Genomic DNA, 19,273 nt, shown 5'->3' with positions numbered 1-19,273 from the left:
TCTGCTCTTGTTGGCTATGCCACCATAAAAACTCATTTTTGATATGCCACTTGCCATGCATATTCATTTATCCACATGAGGCAGTATAGTACAATAGAAAGAATATTAGTCTTGGTGCAAGAAGATAAGTGTTTGGGTCCCAGCCATACTACTTATGGTGTTGGCAAAGTCACAATCTCTCTATCACACTGTCTCCTCATCTGTAAAAATGGGATATATCAGACTAAGTCCACCTCACTGAATTGTGAGGAAAGCATTTGGTAAAACACTTTGTATACAATGTCTTGACCTGAAATGACATAAATTGGAAACTCTTCTTCTTTTTACTTATTTATTTATTTAATATATTTAGTTTTCAGCATTGATTTTCACAAGAGTTTGAATTACAAATTTTCTCCCCATTTATACTCTCCCCACCACTCTAAGATGGCATATATTCTGGGTGCCCTTTTCCCCAGTCAGCCCTCCCTTCTGTCACCCCACTCCCCTCCAATCCCCTTTTCCCTTCCTTTCTTGTAGGGCGAGATAAATTTCTACACCCCATTGCCTGTGTATCTTATTTTCTAGTTGCATGCAGAAACTTTTTTTTTGTTTTTGAACATCTGTTTTTAAAACTTTGAGTTCCAAATTCTCTCCCCTCTTCCCTTCCCACCCACCCTCCCTAAGAAGTCAAGCAATTCAACATAGGCCACGTGTATCATTATGTATAACACTTCCACAATATTCGTGTTGTGAAAGACTAACTATATGTTGCTCCTTCCCAACCCATCCCCTTTATTGAATTTTCTCCCTTGACACTGTCCCCTTTCGAAAGTGTTTGTTTTGGATTACCTCCACCCCCATCTGTCCTCCCCTGCATCATCCCCCCTTTTTTTATCTTCTTCCATCTTCTTTCGTGTGGGGTAAGATTTAAATATCTTCCCTTCATCTTCAACTCACCCTGTGTGTCCTCTCTCTCTCTCTCTCTCTCTCTCTCTCTCTCTCTCTCTCTCTCTCTCTCTCTTTCTCTCTGTATATACATATATATATATATATATATATATATATATATATATATATATATATGTGTGTCTACACACACACACACACACACACACACACACACACACACATACATACATACAGACATACTATAGGGAGTTAGTGCCGACCCCAGGGCTGCTTGGACCCTAGCGCTTGGCCTGTTTCCTGGGTAAAACCAGACAGGCTTAGTAGGAGTTGGAACGGTAGGCGCCCAGAGGAAAGACTTCCATCCCTAGCAGCCCCCCTTAACAGCCCTCCTGCTCTGATAGCCATCCTTTCATGCAGGCAGGGTCCATCCACCAAGGACTCACAAGCCCAGTAGGAGGAACCCAGCTGGCCACTACCGAATGCTCTTGAACCAGTGCCTAACACAAACATGCTTTAATTAATGGGAACTTCTTGGATACTTTACAAGGGCATCCTGCCCCGTGCCTCACATAGCTCATACAGTCTGATACCAGTTTGTATCCTGCCCAAGCTTTCCCATGCCTCTTTAGATACTGTAGAACAGCACACCCCTCCTGTTCCCAGCCTTCCCTGTCACTGTAGAATAGCACTCCCCTCCTGTTCCCATACTCCTATGGAAACCACCTTACCACAGCCCTAGTTTTCCGGTATGCTTGCAGGCAACATAGTTTACAATAATCCAGATTCTTCCCACCAGATATCGATCTTCCCATGTTCTCATGCCCTTACCCCTTGAACACCTGCTTCTGCTTATGTAGTGCAAAACCCCATAAAACTGGATAATGGCTTCCAATAAATTGGAGTTATAACCATCTTTGCTCCTGCCTCATCATTGCGTACTGAGATAGGGCAACTTGCTGGACAAGACCCTAGCAAGCAACATACACATTCGTATCTATATCTATATCTATATCTATATCTATATCTATATCTATATATATACACACACACATAAACATATATATATGTGCATATTCCCTTCAGCTACCCTAATACTGAGGTCTCATGAATCATACACATCATCTTTCCATGTAGGAACGTAAACAAAACAGTTCAACTTTAGTAAGTCCCTTGCAATTTCTTTTTCTTGTTCTTTTTCTTGATTACCTTTTCATGCTTCTCTTGATTCTGGTGTTTGAAAGTCAAATTTTCTATTCAGCTCTGGTCTTTTCACTGACAAACCTTGAAAGTCGTCTCTTTTATTGAAAATCCATATTTTGTCTTGGAGCATGATACTCAGTTTTGCTGGGTAGGTGATTCTTGGTTTTAATCCTAGCTCCATTGACCTCCGGAATATCGTATTCCAAGCCCTTCAATCTCTTAATGTAGAAGCTGCTAGATCTTGGTTTATTCTGATTGTGCTTCCACAATACTCAAATTGTTTCTTTCTGGCTGATTGCAGTATTTTCTCCTTGATCTGGGAGCTTTGGAATTTGGCGACAATATTCCTAGGAGATTTCTTTTTGGGATCTTTTTGAGGAGGCGATCGATGGATTCTTTCAATTTCTATTTTGTCCTGTGGCAGTTCTCCTTGATAATTTCTTGAAAGAACATATCTAGGCTCTTTTTTGATGGCTTTCAGGTAGTCCAATAATTTTAAAATTATCTCTCCTGGATCTGTTTTCTAGGTCAGTGGTTTTTCCAATGTCTTCCATTTTTTCATTCCTTTGGTTCTGTTTGATAATATCTTGATTTCTCATCAAGTCACTAGCTTCCACTTGCTCCAATCTCATTTTTAAGGTAGTATTTTCCTCAGTGGTCTTTTGGACCTCCTTTTCCATTTGGCTAATTCTGCCTTTCAAGGCATTCTTCTTCTCATTAGCTTTTTGGAGCTCTTTTACCATTTGAGTTAGTCTATTTTTTAAGGTGTTTTCTTCAGTATATTTTTCAGTATTTTTTGGGTCTCCTTTAGCAATTCATTGACTTGTTTTTCATGGTTTTCTCGCATCCTTCCCATTTCTCTTCCCAATTTTTCCTCTACTTCTCTAACTTGCTTCTCCAAATCCTTTTTGAGCTCTTCCATGGCCTGGGACCAGTTCATGTTTTTCTTCGAGGCTTTTGTTGTAGGCTCTTTGACTTTGTTGACTTCTTTACGCTGTATGTTTTGGTCTTCTTTGTCACCAAAGAAAGAATCCGTCTGAGACTGAATCTGGGTACGTTTTCACTGCCTGGCCATATTCCCAGCCAACTAACTTGACCCTTGAGTTTTTCAGTGGAGTATGATTGCTGGTGGAGTTAAGAGAACTATGTTCCATGCTTGAGGGGATGCGCCAGCTCTGCCACACCAGCACTCCTCCTTCCCCAAGAACCCCCAACTCGGACTGGACTTAGATCTTCAGCAGGCTCTTCACTCTTGCTCTGATCTGCCACTTAATTCCTTCCACCAGGTGGGCCTGGGGCCAGAAGCAACTGAAGCTGTACTTCTGTAGCTGCCCCACCTCTGCTGCCCCCGGGGTGGTAGCCCAACCCCAAACTCCTTCCACTCCCCCAGCTTTTCCCACTAACCGTCTCTGTTGTCTTTGGTGTTTGTGAGTTGAGAAGTCTGGTAAATGCTGCAGCTCACTGATTCAGGGCGCTAGGGCACGCTCCACCTGGCTCCTGGTCTGGTTGGTCCGCACCGCTCACAATGGGCTCTGCTCCACTCCACTCTGCTCCCAGCTCCATGCAGGATAGACCTCACCCAGAGGCCATCCAGGCTGTCCTGGGCTGAAGCCCTGCTTCCCTCTGCTGTGTTGTGGGTTCTGCAGTTCTAGAATTGGTTCAGACCCATTTTTTATAGGTTTTTGGAAGGACTCGGTGGGGAGCTCACGCTAGTCCCTGCTTTCCAGCCGCCATCTTGGCTCCGCTCCTCGGCACCTCTTCTTCAACTTAATAATGCTACTGCCTTGGAGAGTGGGGTGGATACCGACTGAGCAAAGGGACTTGCAGAGGGTCACAAAAGCTGTATGTCTAAGAGGTCAGACTTAAACTCAAGTCTTGATAACACTCCAGAGGCTCTCCATCACACTATAGAATAGTTAAATACCAGTTACTATCATCATGCAAACCTTTTCAATTAAGATCATCTTCCATTACAATATTAATTATTGGATTATCATCCTTCCCTGGCCTTCCCACATCCCGCCATAACATCACCATAAACATATGACCCTGGGCCAGAGAAGGAACAACAAAGGAGCACAGATTTAGATCCGGAAGAGACCTCAGACATAGATTTAGATCTGCAAGAGAGCTTAGACATCCAAACCCCTTGATTTTAACAGTTCTGTCTGCCAGCCTCATGAAGCATCAGTTTCTTCTCAGTGAAATGAGCTCTTATTAGTACGTCCATATTTCTTTGTTGAAATGCCCAAAGTAAAGATTAAAAGAAAACGCACAAACAACTTTTAGGCAATGTAATATACTACAATATACTAGACTGAGAATCAAAGGAGCTGGGTTTTAGTCTCAGCCCTGAGACCCTGAGTAAGCCACTGCAGGTTTTAGATCTATATTCCTCATTACACTGAGGACCTGAGGCAAATCTTTTATACCTAAATTTTGTTTTTAATATCTTCAACTTGTGAAATTAAAGTCCATTATGCATAGCAAGTGGCATATCAAAAATAAGGTTTTCTGACAGCATAGCCAATGAGAGCAGATTGTGTTGTCTTTCTGTTCCTCATAAAAGAGTACAGTTTTTCTGTCGGGTACTTTTCACCAAAAGCATAGTATCCCCTGAAACTCCTAATGAATAATGTATAATCAACAAAAAATACTTTTGCTTAAATATAGACAGTCCTCAAGGGCCAATTTTATTCATTTTTTAGACTTTGTCTTTCTAGTTGAAATCAACTCAGAGCCTCTAAAGTAAAAAAATAAGAAAATAAAAATAACAACAGAAATATGTGAAAGAGAAATCTTGTACGAATCAATGAAAACACTAAAGGAAAAGAGGTAGAAAGCTATTGTGACAGGGAAAATTCATTCTAGGCAAGGTCTTGGAGTTCACAAAAAAGCACTCTTCTTCCTCTAGCAGGGTCATTTGTCTTAAAAGAATATGAGTTGCAGTTACTTTTAATATTCCATAACATTCTACAGTTGTTTGCTTTTTTAAGTAGTATCCTACAGTCTTGGTCCCAGGGCTGTCTTAGCCACTGCACTAAGTGGCTTCAGTCTTCAGCCCCTAGGTGTCAAGGGGAAAGAAGGAATCTGCACCAATCTGGATCCCAGACACCCAGATCCCAAACACACATTTCCCGGCCAATCTTCTTCACAGAGATTTCCCAGCATCTAGAACAAAATGGGCCTCAATCTTTGACCCAGGGCATTTGTAGAATCATGAATGTACCTGTCAACCTCCCAGTCACCAGGGACAGCCTTGGCCTCAGTCTTTCCTCCGTGTCCTTCCCCAGAGTCTGGCACTAGCCCTGGGCCTGGACTTAGAGAGAAGGCACAGACAAATCTCATCCCCTGCTTCCCTCAATGGTCCCCTTCCCAATCACTTGTATTCTGCCTGAGTTCATTCCTCAAGTCAGTCTACTCTTGCCCCCAAATCCCCCCCACCCCCAGCCAGGGATTCTGAACGCCAAGTGACCAATACACAAACCCTGTTCCTCTTTTTCAACTGCTCACTCGTTCCCATTCTCCCAAACCCACTGCCCCAACGTCCCACCCCAGGTGTGCCCACCCCCTCACCTACCTCAAACCCCTGGAGAATCAGTTTAACTGTACACTCCATTCCCTTGACCTGTCGACAATCATGATTTGCAAAACACCAACCTTAGCTCCCAACATCTGCTTCCTTTGCAAAAAAACTCAAAGAATCATGTTGACTCAGTCTACTGAAACTTTTTCATCTCTTCCCAAGCCTCCCACAGCATCATCATTGTTGTTCAGTTATTTCAGTCACGCCTGTCTCTTCGTGGCAAATATTCCAGAGTAGTTTGCCATTTCCTTCTCCAGCTCATTTTACAGATGAGGAACTGAGGCAAACAAGGTTAAGTGCTTTGCTCAGGGTCACACAGCTAGTAAGTGTCTGAGGCTGGATTTGACCTCACAAAGAGGAGTCTTCCTGACTCGCCCATGGCACCAATCACCTACAATCTACCTACAACCCCACCTTAGGACCTCCCTTCATAAAATAACTCCCCCATTATCTCCTCCTTCACCCTTATCTTAAATGAAGAGGTGACCTTTCTCTTTGCCAAGGTATACCCTTCTACAAGCACTGTTGATCCCATCCCCTCACATCTTCTCCAGAAGATTTCCCCTACTAACAAGCCTTCTCTTTTTCTAATCCTCCATCTTTCCCTGTCTCCTGGGACTACTTTAATATGACTCCTCATCCTTAGAAACAACAACAAACAGCTCACTTGAGCCTACACTCCTGGATAGCTATCATCCTATAGCTCTCTTCCTCCTTTTTAGCTAAGCTCCTTGAGAGAGCTATCCACATTAGGATCTCTCCTCATTCTCTTCTAAACCCTCTGTATCTGGCCTCTTAACTGATCATTCAAATGAAATGGCAACAAAATCAACAACGATCTCTTAATTTGCCACACCAAATGGCCTTTTCCTCAATGCCTGTCCTTTCTGACCTCTCTGCAACCACTGACATTGGTGATCACTCTCTCCTCCTAGATAGTCTCTCCCTCTGGATTCTCATGACAATGGTCTCATCTGGTTCTTCTCCCACCTGACTACTGTTACTCACCTTCCTTTGCTGGATCTTTATCCAAATCATGCCCATTAACCATGGGAGTCCCTCAAGTTTCTAACCTGGGCCCTTTCCTCTTTTCACTCTGCACTATCTTCATTGGTGACCTCATTAGTTTCCATGGGTTCAACTCTCATCTCTATGACATCATTTATTTATTCCTCCATCCATATACCCAGTCATAAGCTCACTCCTCAATTCCAGTCCCTTTCCACTAATTGTTTTCTGGACAACCTGAATTAGATATCCCACAGACATCTCAAACTCAACATGTCCAGAATTCATTATTTTACCCGTCACTCCTCCAAAAAACCCTTCCCTCTACCCAGCTTCCCTATTACTACCCAAAGTGCCAAGCCCCTTCTAGTCACTCAGGCTCACAAGCCTCAGTGTCACTCTACTCCTCACTCTCATACCACATATCCAATCTGTTGTCAAATCCTGCTGTTTCTACCTTCCCAACATCTCTCCTGTGGAAGAAGAGGAAACGTCCTCTTCTCTTCATGCAAACAGCCAGCACCTTGGTCCAGACCCTCATTCTCTCTCACCTAGACTATTTTAACAGCTTTCTAACTGGTCTGTCTCCCTGACTCAAGTCTCCCCCCACTCCAATTCACCATCCACTCAGCTGCTAAAATGATTTAGCCCATGTCATTCTCCTACTCAATAGACTTTAGCAACCCCCTATTACCTCCAGAATGCAATGTAACATCCTCTTTTTGGCATCTACACCTCTTCCCACCCTGGTTCCTTCCTACCCTTTTAGTATTCTTACAATTTACTCCCCTCCAAGTACTTTTGCTTCCAGCTACACTTTCCCCCACACAGAACAGTCCATCTCCTGACCTTGAGCATTTGCACCGACTGTCCTCTGTGCCTCAAATGCTCTCCCCTCTCACTTCTGCCTCCTGGCTTACTTCAAGTCTTACTGAAGACCCCCCTTCTAAAAGAAGCCTGTCCTGCTCCTTCTCCAAGTCAGAGCTTTCCATCCAAGATTAGCCCCAACTGATCCTGTCTTTATCTTGCTATGCTTCCCACACTAGACTGTGAGTTCTTTGACAGCAGGGTTGTTTTTGCCTTTCTTTGAATCACCAGGGCTTAGCATAGTACCTGGTACTTACTAGGTGCTTTTTGATTGATTTAAGTGAATAAATCAATAATATCTGTCTTATGTCATTTTCTTTAAATATCAGAGTATAATATCAATTAAGTTGGGATTTGTTTTTACTGTTTTAGAATGATAAAATAAGTGTCTTTGATTGAGCCTTACTAGGTGCAAAGCCCTAGGCCCAAACCCCTATCTACTAGGTGCTAACCCTATGTGGGCCTGAAGCCTTCAGGGTCCTAAGGGGAGTTGCTAAGACCAGAGCCAATAGTAGGAGCCTGAGTTCTGGTTGCTCAGAGGACATTTGATGACGGCTAAAGACTGGATAAAATGAGAGAACAGAGCTATTTGCCAGGGGCTCTGAACCACAGGAGGAGTGGCACGTGACTCTGGGTCAGCCGTTGTTATGAGCTCTCGGCTCCTGAACTCAGATGTTGGTTTCTTGGTAACTATGACTTGTATTTGGTCTGTTTATAATGTGTGTTTGTAATTGGTTTGTATTTGCTCTGACATTCAGGGTGCTGGCTTTTTCCCCTGAACTAAGTAAACCATATTTGTATGTTCGTTTGAAATAAGATTGTTAACCCCTTACGTTGCTTTCCTTAGTAAAGCAGATCAACAGAACCTATGCTGGCAGCATTCTTAATGTTGGTCTTGTGTTGGTCTTTCACCCCCACTGCACCTGCTAGCCCAATTTTTGAAACACAGAGTGAGGTTGAATCAAAAAACAAATAATGCTGTGAAACAGAAAAATAAGATTTGAACAAGAGTCCTAATTGGTAGTAATTACAATGAAGAAGAACTTCAAGTATAGTAAATGTGATTAAAATTTGAAAACCTGGGAAAAGACTTGATTTAACTGAGACTCTGCAATTCATCCAGAAGGCTGGAGAAAGCTGCAGAGGGTTTCTATTATGCTTTAAATCCCACATCCCAGCTGAAGATTCCTAGAACAGGAGGACCCAGGTGTGAATCCTAATTTTACTACCTCTGTAAGCCTTGCCCAAATCAACTCATTTCAGCAAACATGAGAGTTTACTATTGATGTGGGAATTTGTTTTGCATACATAGTTATTACAGGGGTTTTTTGTTTTTGTTTTTTTTTTCAATCAGAGGAAGAAGGGAGAAAGTGAATTTTTGTTAACTGAAAAAAGGAAATTACAGAAGGCAAAACCACTCCCCACTCTGAAGTTTACATTCTAATAGAGGAAATAACATATAAAGAAATAGGTACATACAGGAAAAGTAGAAAATAATTTTAGAAGGGAAGATTGGGGAAGGAGACCAGGACAGGATTCCTCAGAATACGGCATCTGAATTGTCTGGAAGGAAGCCAGGGTTTCTAAGAGACCAGAGTTGAAGAGGGAGAGCATTCCAGGCCCAGGGAGCAGCCTGTGCCAATGCCCAGAGTCAGAAGAAAGAATGAAATGCTTGAGGAACGTCAAGTAGGCCGGAGAAGCAGGATGTCACAGTCCTGCGAGGGGAGTAAAGTATAAGACAACAAACGTATGAGGGGGCCAGGTTGTAAAGGGCTTTAAATGTCCAAAGGTCATGGGCTGCCAGGTGATTCGGTAGATAAGAATGCTGGGCCTGGAGTCAGGAAGATCACAGTTCAAATTTGGCCTTCAATACTGAGCTAAATGACCCTGAGCAAGTCACTTCACCTCCCTTTGAAACCTCCTGTTTCCTTGATTGCAAAATTGGGATGATAACAGCACTGACCTCCCAGGCTTGTTGTGAGGACAAAATGAGATCACTTAGCATAATGCATGTTTCACAGCAGGCATTATATAAATGCGAGCTATTTTCATATTAGTACTATTATATTAGTATTTTTATATTATTATATTAGTATCATTTTTTGTTTAAAAAAAAAAGACTTTCCTTTTGATCCTGGAAGTAATCTGTGCCAGACGACACTAAGCTAAGCATTCTGCAGAAATTATCTCAAATGATCCTCACAACAACCCTGGGAGATAAGTGATACTCCTAAAATGAGACCCAGGTTACAGATGAGGAAACTGAGGCAAACAAGAGGTCACACAACCAGTAAGGAACAGACTGGATTTGAACTCAGGTCTTCACCAACAGTTACCCCAACAATATTAATTAATGGCTAACATGTACACATTACTCTAAGGTTTTCAAAGCACTATGTGTGGATACATATACACATACACATACATATATGCATATACATTACACACACACACACATACACTATACATACACACATGTTAATATATACATACATATATACATACATATTACATGTATATACACACATATACATACACAGACATGTATACACATTACACATACATACACATGCCTACATATATACATATACATTACACATATACACATACATGCATATACAGGCACATACGTATATACACATTGCACATATGTACGTAGACACATATGTACATACACACATACATACACGTATATACATACACATCACACATATGTAGATACACATAGACATACACACCTGCATACACATGCATGTATGCATACACATCAAACATATATGCATACACGTACATATATACATGCACATACACACATATACACATTATACATATATACATACGCATGCATATATACACACATATACATACACATCCATATATTTGTACACATTACACATATATACATACACCTACACATACACACACACAGCCCTTACATATACACCCTCTCATTACACACACGTGCTTACACACCCACCCACGCATTACAGGTACATCCTTACATACTCAGTCCTTACAAACCCACATCCTTTACACCCACCTCAGACACACACACTCCTTCCACAATACATCCTTTACACACACACACACACACTCCTTACAGAAACATGCCCGTCCTCTCTCCATTAGACCTCGCCCTGCCCAGGAGGGGTCACAGAAAGGGCAGGGACCAGTGCTCTCTCCCTCGGCCCTAGCGCCCGATAAAGCTCAGGGTGGGATTTGAACCCAGGCCTGCAGACTGTCAGGCCGGCGCTCTCCCGCCCCCTCTCCGCGCTCACCGTGCTGTAGGTTCGGCAGAGTTCTGGTGCGGCTGCTGGGCCGCTGAAAGGCCTCTTTGATCCGCAGTAACTTCTTCTCCGCCTCCATGCCGGCAGTCCTCCAACCCCCGTCACGGCTCAGGCCGGTCTTCGCACCCCGTCAGGATAAGAAGGCCCAGGCCCCTCCCTGCGGTCCAAGAGCTTCCCGACGCGGCTCCCGCCTCTCCCAAAGCTCTCAGTTTAAGTTCTTCCCTCACTCGGACAAACTCTCGCGAGAAGGGTTCGGGCCGCGAGAGTAGGTGCCTAAGCAAACCACGGAGCATGCCCAGATGCCTTCGCCCATGCTCAGTCATCCCTCTGCCCCTAGGGTTTCCAAGGGAACCAACCGAGACCGCTTCTAGCAGAGTGAGCCAGAGGTGAAGGGAGGAAGCGGGCGTCCCTACGACCCCGCAGGCCACTTTTTAGAGCGAAAACTCCAGCACCCCCCCACCCATCCCGGGTAACGGAGAGTAGTAGTGATGGGTCCGGAGAGGCAGGTGGCTCGCAGAGGCCTGCTCCTTCCGCGGGGGCCTGCTCCCTCCGCGGGGGCCTGCTCCTACTGTAGGCCCTGAGGCTCCCGAAAGGCATTTAATTTTGGCAGGTTGGCGTTTTCCACTCCTGTTTGAATCTGGACCATCCGCACAGGAGTCAGAGGGGGCCTGGCATCTAGTAAGCGCCCAATAAATGCTTGCTAATTAACTGACCAGAAACAGATTGTGGGCTAAAGCTTCCTATCACACCCTTACCTGTGGGTGCCTTGACCAAAGGGGATATAAATTTTACTTTAACCTCTGAAGCCTTTTTTTTAACCCCAAATCACCCAGGCCCTCATAGATTGGCCAACAGTAGGTCCCAGGCCCAGCCCGACTTGGTCATTGTTTGGTCCTTGATTGCTTCAGAATGAATGTAAATAGCTGTTGTTTTTGTTTTGGCCAGAGACCCTGAGGGTCTTCCCTTCTGAGTGGAATGCTGAAATAGTGAAGCACCCCTGTCCTCAGCATGGGAAAAGACCTTGCTTCTCCTACCATCCAACCCCCACCCCCACCCTGCCTTTATTTTTAGAAACTGCTCTGCTGAGAAAGTAGAGATAAGAAGTTACATCAGTAGCCAGACACCTGCAAGGTCCTGTTTTATTTAACTACTACTCCCTTCTTGCTGAATACTAGCCCTTGGTCTCAAGCCTGTTTCTTTTTGTTCTTTGTTCTCTGTTGCTGGGAAAAGATTCCACATTTAGAATGTGAGCTCCAAATCCAGTCAATGGGAAAAAGAGCCAATGGGGGTGGCGGAACGCTGCATTAGGGTCTATGTATCTTGCTTTGAGCTGTAGGCGACACACACACACACACATGCTGGCATCATCTTGGGCCATGCTGGGGTGTGTCCTTTCTCACGAGAAAGCAATAAATTCCTTTTTGCCTTTTCTAAGAATGGCCTCTGTCTATTTTTAATGTGAGTAGTTGTCTCTGACCCACACAGTTTTGGTGCATTAGCCGGGAAGCCTCTTTTTTTGGGGGGGGTGGGGTGGTCTTTGCATACAAAATCCCAGGACAGGCACCCACTGGTGATTGCCTGTGGCTCAGGGCTTTGGTTTGTGAAAACCTCTCCTGATTAGGTAAGGACCCCAAGAGAGACTATCTTGGGAGAGAAAAATGAAACTGGAACAGAGCTCCTGATAGTGTGAATGAAGTCCACCCAGAGGAACCGCCAAATCTATCTGGTCACTTAAGTCATTAACATGATCCCAGGTAAGCGAGATCCATAGGTCCTTTAGAGGACAAGACCGGTGACCAATTCCTGGGTGACTTGGGATTGGGATAAGATCAGTGAGCTTTTCTTTTTTTAAAAAAGGAAAATCAATAACTCTGTGAACCTCAGCCCAGGTTGGGGTAAGATCAGTGAGCTTTTAGAAAGCAAAAATTCGTGAGCCTCAGCCTGCTCCCCTTGGCAAGATCGGTGAGCCCCCACTTTTAGAAAAGGGGGAGGCGAGAACTTGCGAGCCAGGGGGGAACAACTCAGTCTAAGATGGGTGGGGCAAGATCAGTGAGCTTTCCTTTTTTAAGAAAGGGAGAGCAAGAACTCGTGAGCTTCAGACTGATGGGTGGTGATAACCCACTAGGGGGTAGATTAGCTATTTGGTAGTTACCAAAGTAGAAAGGGAAAGACAAGAAAAAAGAAAAATGCCGGCGATGTCTAATTTGTGCAGTAGATTTCTAAGAATCCTCTATGAGCTCTGTGTCATTTTCTGTCTGTATCTGTTCTGTGTCCCCATGTGGAGCGAGTGTGTAATCTGACACCCTGTAAGGTCCACTATCTCTGTCTTTCTCTCCCTGACTCCAATCTCTTCAGAGGAGCGGGTGGGTGGGAGAGAGGAGAGAGAAAATCATTTTATTGTTTATATTATATGATGGAAAAAGGCAAATTGAAGGGAGAAATAAGGTATGTTCCTCCCCACAGTATGAGACTCAGTGTCACATGGGACTGGCCAGAATGTGTGCAGGCAGTGGCAGCTAGTGTCATTCTGGTAGAAGAAAGTAGGAAGTGGAGGAAGAAGCTAAAGATAGAAAAGCCTGCCAGTAAGTGTCTATACTTAGGGTAAGACAGCCCATTCTTTTATAAATTATTATTAAGATTATTTTTAATGATCTAGAAATGTATTTGATGTCATTGAAATTTATTATTTTTATTACAGTTAAAAGCAGTGTGGCTGTTTTGTTGATTATTGTTTTAATGCTAAAACCAAAAATGCTTAACTGATTACTGTATGTGGAAAGAAGGGGATTGTGTAAAGCCTTATCGAGTTGGTTCTGCCCATTCAGAACAGTCTTCATGTATGCATGGGAGTCATCAGACAAAGGACACCAGTATTAACCCCTTCCTGGGGTCCATGTTAATTCTCCTTATTTTGTAAAATTGCCAAGGCCCCGGGAAACTGCATGGGCAAGCTCATCAGCCCCACAAAAGAACTTCTTTGATTTATGTAGGTCTTAAACAATTAACTTAGCTTGCTGAGAAGTCGCAAGTTTATGTACAGTAGATAGAAAGGATTCTAACAATTGGTTTTTACACCAGGACAAGTTTAAATTTCAGAAGGGAAGGATGTTTAATGGAATCTCTTATATATGTGAGTCCTAGTAAATCTTTATTGCTTATTGCAACTCCATGAAAGTAAAAATAACTGTATCTGGCTCTAAGCCGTGACTACTGAGACTTGCTGTTTAAGGTAAAAGGCACTTGGGACCATAAGTAATTGGTTTTGAGTTTGAATTTGGGTATAGTTATCTGCATTAAATCAGTATCTGAGAGAAATGCCACAAGATAAGCTACTCAGAGGGAACATGATCCTGTACTATTAACAGGCAGAGGTTTGCATTTGGAAAAAGAGCTGAGGGGACAATCTTAGCCCCAATCTACGATGGGATCCTCCTGGCTCAGTTTCCCCATTGTGTTCCTTTGGGAAGGAATGTTTCCCACCTGACTATTCCTGAGTCTGGCTATGAGGAGAAACAGATACTGCATGATTGGTGACTTTATCTGAATTTAAACAAAGCTAAGGATATTTTATCCTGTCATATTTGGTATGTCACATGTCCTTGCTCTTTTTCCTTCTATAGTAAGTTTCTATGATCAAAGCAAGTAGTCAGTATAAGAGGTGAGCTCTTTTGTGTTATCTTACTGGGAAATCTAGTAACATTTTTATCTAGAACTAGAACGTGTGCAGAAATTTATGCAAACTAGTTAAGACTCACCTTAATGTATTGCCTTTGTTTAAAATGATTCTATGAGATATTTAGGGATTCTGTGATAAGTAGGAATTTAATTTCTTGATAATACTCTGGAATTTGTGTTACTTAAGCACTTTTGCACCAACTTAGTAAGGTCTTATGAACAAGGGTGGAAATGCATGGGAGCTAGTTAGGGCTCTCTTTGGAGATGTGAGCAATGTGAGACTACAGTCATATCTTAAACTGATTATTGGAATTTTCTATTCAAAGACCTAATGGGACTGATAACTGGTAAGTCTCTAATCTCTTAGTGGCAAATTTCTATAATTGGAAGGTTTTGTAAGTACAGTAACACATTTACTCAAATAATTGGTTATGTAATGTTTTAAGTTACTATAGGACTGGGACTAGTGTTCCTGTGTGTCTTTCTGTATGAGTTAGGGTCCTTTAATTCTTGGTAATGGTATGGATATAATTAGTTCAAGGCCTTGTGAGAATGTTATTTTCTTATTTAATTAATATCATGCTTGTCTAAAGTTTTGTTACAATTAATAATGCTAAAAAGAAGAATGGCTTGTGATTTATTTTGTAAATGCCATCAAAAGAAACATGGCATGACTAAAAGTTTAAGATTGTATATGTAGTGTGTTTAAAATTGGTTATTTAACATATTTATATATGTATTGGAGTCTGTTATTAATTCCTTAAGAGTAATCTCATTCTCCTGGTGAGGATATTAATAACGGATTAATGTAAAGTGTAAGACACTGGGTTCTGACGTGAATTTCTTAAATATGACAATTGGCCAAGGTTCCAATTTTGAGTTTGTAAAAACAATCAGGGTTATAAGGATTAGAAATGGTAGTTTAAAATTGTGCTAAGGTCAGTTTTGTAGGGGAATGGACAGAAGGCTGGTTCCTACAAGAAGACAAGAAGAAGATGTCGAGATGCTGTGCTGGAGATGGCTGGAACAAACACCAGGGACCAGAGGACTTCATTGACAATGTTCCCTGCCAGACAGCTGGATAGGAAAAGACTTTTTGAATCTTAAATTGACAATTGCATTATTGTTTTCTTTTGGGTCTCTATATGAGTATTTATAAAGGGGCCTGCCCCTTTGATTTGTCGATGTGTCAATTGATCCTTCCCATATTTACTTAAGGAGGTGATAGTTAAGGGGAAGAATTCAGATGTATCAATAATGGTGAGGAATCTTCAGAAGGTTGAAGAGAAGAGAAGGGATTGAGTGGAATGCTGAAATAGTGAAGCCCCCTCAGTATGGTATTGAATAGAATGCTGAAATAGTGAAGCCCCTCCTCAGCATGGGAAAAGACCTTGTCTCTCCTACCATCCACCCCCCCCTCCCCGCACTCCTCCTATACTTTTAGAAACTGCTCTGCTGAGAAAGTAGAGATAAGAAATTACATCAGTAGATAGACACCTGCAAGGCCCTGTTTTATCTAACGACCATTCCCTTTTCGCTGAATACTACTAGCCCTTGGTCTCATGCCTGCCTTTTTGTTTTTTTTTTTTCTGTTGCTGGGGAGAGAATTCCGAGTTTAGAATGTGAGCTCCCAATCCAGTCAATGGGAAGAGGGAACAGTGGGGAGGGTGGGGGAACTCTGCTTTAGGGTCTATATAAGTTGCTTTGAGGTGTATCCCATGTACACACACACACATACACACACACACACACACACACACTGGCATTATCTTGGGCCACACTGGGGTGTTTCCTTTCTCGTGAGAAAGTAATAAACTCCTTTTTGCCTTTTCTCAAGAACGGTCCCTGTATATTTTTAATGTGAGTAGTAGTCTCAGACCCACACATCAGGATTTTTTAACTGAAGTTGTTTGATTCCAGAGTTGTGATTTTTCCCTTATGCTATGGTTGATTGCTTTCAAGGTTTTTTGTTTTTAACGTAGTTCTTAATGTCTGAGGGGCTCTTATGTTTTACTTTCCAATTTAATTTTTAAAAGCTATCTTATTTTTATTACTGCTTTTTGTTTTTATAGTATTCATTTCTGAATATATATGTATATAAACTTAGTCTTCCCAGTTAAAAAAGGGGGGGGGAAGTAGTTCAACAGAACGCTAACCATCATATGACTGTGGCTGAAAACATATTTAATAGCTTATCTCCATAATACTCTACTTTTGTGATGAAGGAAGAGAGGTGCATTTTTTTCCATTTTTGGGAGGGGTCCAAAGTTGGTCATTATAGTTATGCAGAATTAATTTTTAAAAAATCTGTTTATTTTCCTGTAGTACAGTGTGTAACACCAATGGACCTCCCACCTCTGTGAAGGGGTGGCTTGGGGATCCTGATGTTTCTTCATTCAGGTCATGCTTGATCTTTGTATTTTTACTACATTCTCTTTTAATTTTTGTGTGTGTAGTTCTTTCCTTTTACACTGTCTTTTTATTTGTTTTTAAACTTTTTTTTTAAACATAGACAAGTACTGTATTTTGTCAAAAGCATTTCCTACATATATTGAATGGTTTTGTGATTTTTATTTTTGTTACAATTTCTTATGGTGTCTGTAACTTTCCTAATATTCAACCACTCTTGAATTCCTCATAATAAAGCTAAACCTCATAATGATTGATACCTTTTTGAACATATTGCTGTAATCTCTTTGTTAATTGATTTAAAGTTTTTTTCATTATGGCATAGTGGATAGAGATCCATTCTCATAGCTGGAAAGATCTGGGTTCAAGTGTTGACACCTCTTGGCTGTAGTGATCCCAGGCAAGTCACTTGAATTCTCAGTGCCCCAGGTAATTCTCCAAGACTGAGCTTCTGAGAAGATACTATTCCATGTTGGTAGAGGGAGTTCCTTACCAGGAATTCTTTGCCCTGCTAGCTCTGCCCTATACTTATGAAATGACAAATCTAGTCACAACAGCAAAAACAAAACATCATATTCATTACTGGTGTGTTTATATGTGTAAGTGTACGCATGCATATGTGCGTGCATGCATGCGTGCATGTGTGTGCGTGTGCGTGTGCGTGTGCGTGTGCGTGTGTGTGTGTGTGTGTGTGTGTGTGTTTTAAATCTCCCTGGTTTAGGCAGCAAAACAAACAATATCAAGATATGCTAGGTTCTTTAAATGTTGGATATCACTCACTTTATAACTCATCTGACCTCAAGGCTTTTTCCTTTGGAAGTTCACTTATGGCTTGCTCTATTTCTCTTCTGTGACCTGATTGTTAGGATGCTGTTTTGCTTATATCTTGGTAAATACTCTTTTAAATTTTACATTTTGTAAGCATATAATTAGTCATAGTTTAAAATAACTATATTTCTATTAACATTCTTTGTGATTTCTACCTTTTCATTCTTATTTTAGCAATTTGATTTTCTCTTAAAAATCATTCATCAGATTGTCTATTGGTCTTTAAAGAAAAAACTAGCTCTTAACTTTATTATTTCAATTTTGTTTTTTAATTTTATGACTGGGTTTTACGATTTCTATTTTTGATTTGAGAGGTGATTTTGATTACATGCACAAGTCATTGATTGTTTCTTTTTTGATAAAGATTTTTAGATACATAGATTGCCTGTTTTAGTAGGATTACTTTAACTCATCCTAGAAATTGTGTTATGTTGTCTTTTTCCTTTAATTTTATTGTTTCTATCACTTGTTCTTTGACCTACTTATTTAAGATAAAATAATATCATTTCCACTTAAATCTGAATTTTGTATTCATTTTCCTCTTAAGTTTTTTATTGTGTTGTTTATTAAAAGTGTGTTTAAACATTTTTACCTTTTTCTTTTGAGTTCTGAATGGCTTAACATATTGTTAGTTTTTGAAAATGTGCCCTGAAATGCTGAATGTTACAGATATTTCTTAAGATTCTTATTAATGAACTGATAAAATTTCTTATCTAAATTTTCTAATATTGTATTTATAGATGTCCTTAACTTTTTCCTCTTCATTTTTTCTGTTAGATTTTTCTGTCTTAAAACATCACAGTGAAGTCTTCAATATTTTATTACTTAGCTCTTTTTGTAATTTTGAAATTTTCCTTTAAGTATTTAGAAGCTATGATTTTTTTGCAGCACATATTCACTATTAATATCATATATTCTCTATAGTGCCTTTTTAAAGCATAATGTACTTTTAAGAATTAGTTTTTATTGATATCTTCCATTTTTACATCATTATAATTTTCCCCAGTACTCTCTCCTTTATCCCTCTCAGAGCTATCTCATGTAACAAACAGTATTTTTTAAAGCCAAAAAGAAAAAGGAAAGGGGGAAAAATTGGCATTGTTGTAGTTATTAGATTATCTTCTTGGTTCTCCTTACTTCATTCCGTATCAGGTCATGTAGCTCTTTCTATGCTTTTCTCTGTATTCATTACATACATCATTTCTTAGAGCACAGCAATGTTTCATTTTATTCACATGGTGCAATTTTTTGGGGGGGAGCAGCTAGGTGGTGCAGTGTATAGAGCACTAGACCTGGCGGCAAGAAGACTCATCTTCCTGAGTTCAAATGTGGCCTCAAACGCTGGCTGTTTGACCCTGGGTAAGTCACTTAACCTTGTTTGCCTTAGTTTCCTTGTACATGAAGTGACGTGGAGGAGCAAATGGCAACCTCTCCAGTATGTTTGCTACAACAACCCCAAATGGAGTCACAAAGAGTTGGACATGACTGAAACTACTGAGCAACAACAATTACGACTTGTTTA

At 41.2% G+C, this 19,273-nt stretch overlaps 1 protein-coding gene across 1 annotated transcript in view; it reads right to left on the bottom strand.

Moving 5' to 3' along the window:
- Positions 1-10,918, bottom strand: part of LOC118833237 (condensin complex subunit 3-like) — an 89,757-nt gene extending 78,839 nt beyond the window's left edge. Inside the window, 1 exon segment of the mRNA XM_036740602.1 lies at positions 10,831-10,918. Coding sequence (XP_036596497.1) covers positions 10,831-10,918 — 88 coding nt within the window.
- Between the last annotated feature and the right edge of the window lie 8,355 nt (positions 10,919-19,273).

This window comes from Trichosurus vulpecula (assembly GCF_011100635.1).
Source record: "Trichosurus vulpecula isolate mTriVul1 chromosome X unlocalized genomic scaffold, mTriVul1.pri SUPER_X_unloc_5, whole genome shotgun sequence".
NCBI classification, from domain to species: domain Eukaryota; kingdom Metazoa; phylum Chordata; class Mammalia; order Diprotodontia; family Phalangeridae; genus Trichosurus; species Trichosurus vulpecula.
Note: the sequence above shows the minus strand (reverse complement) of the source record. Positions and strands in the feature narration are given on the sequence as shown.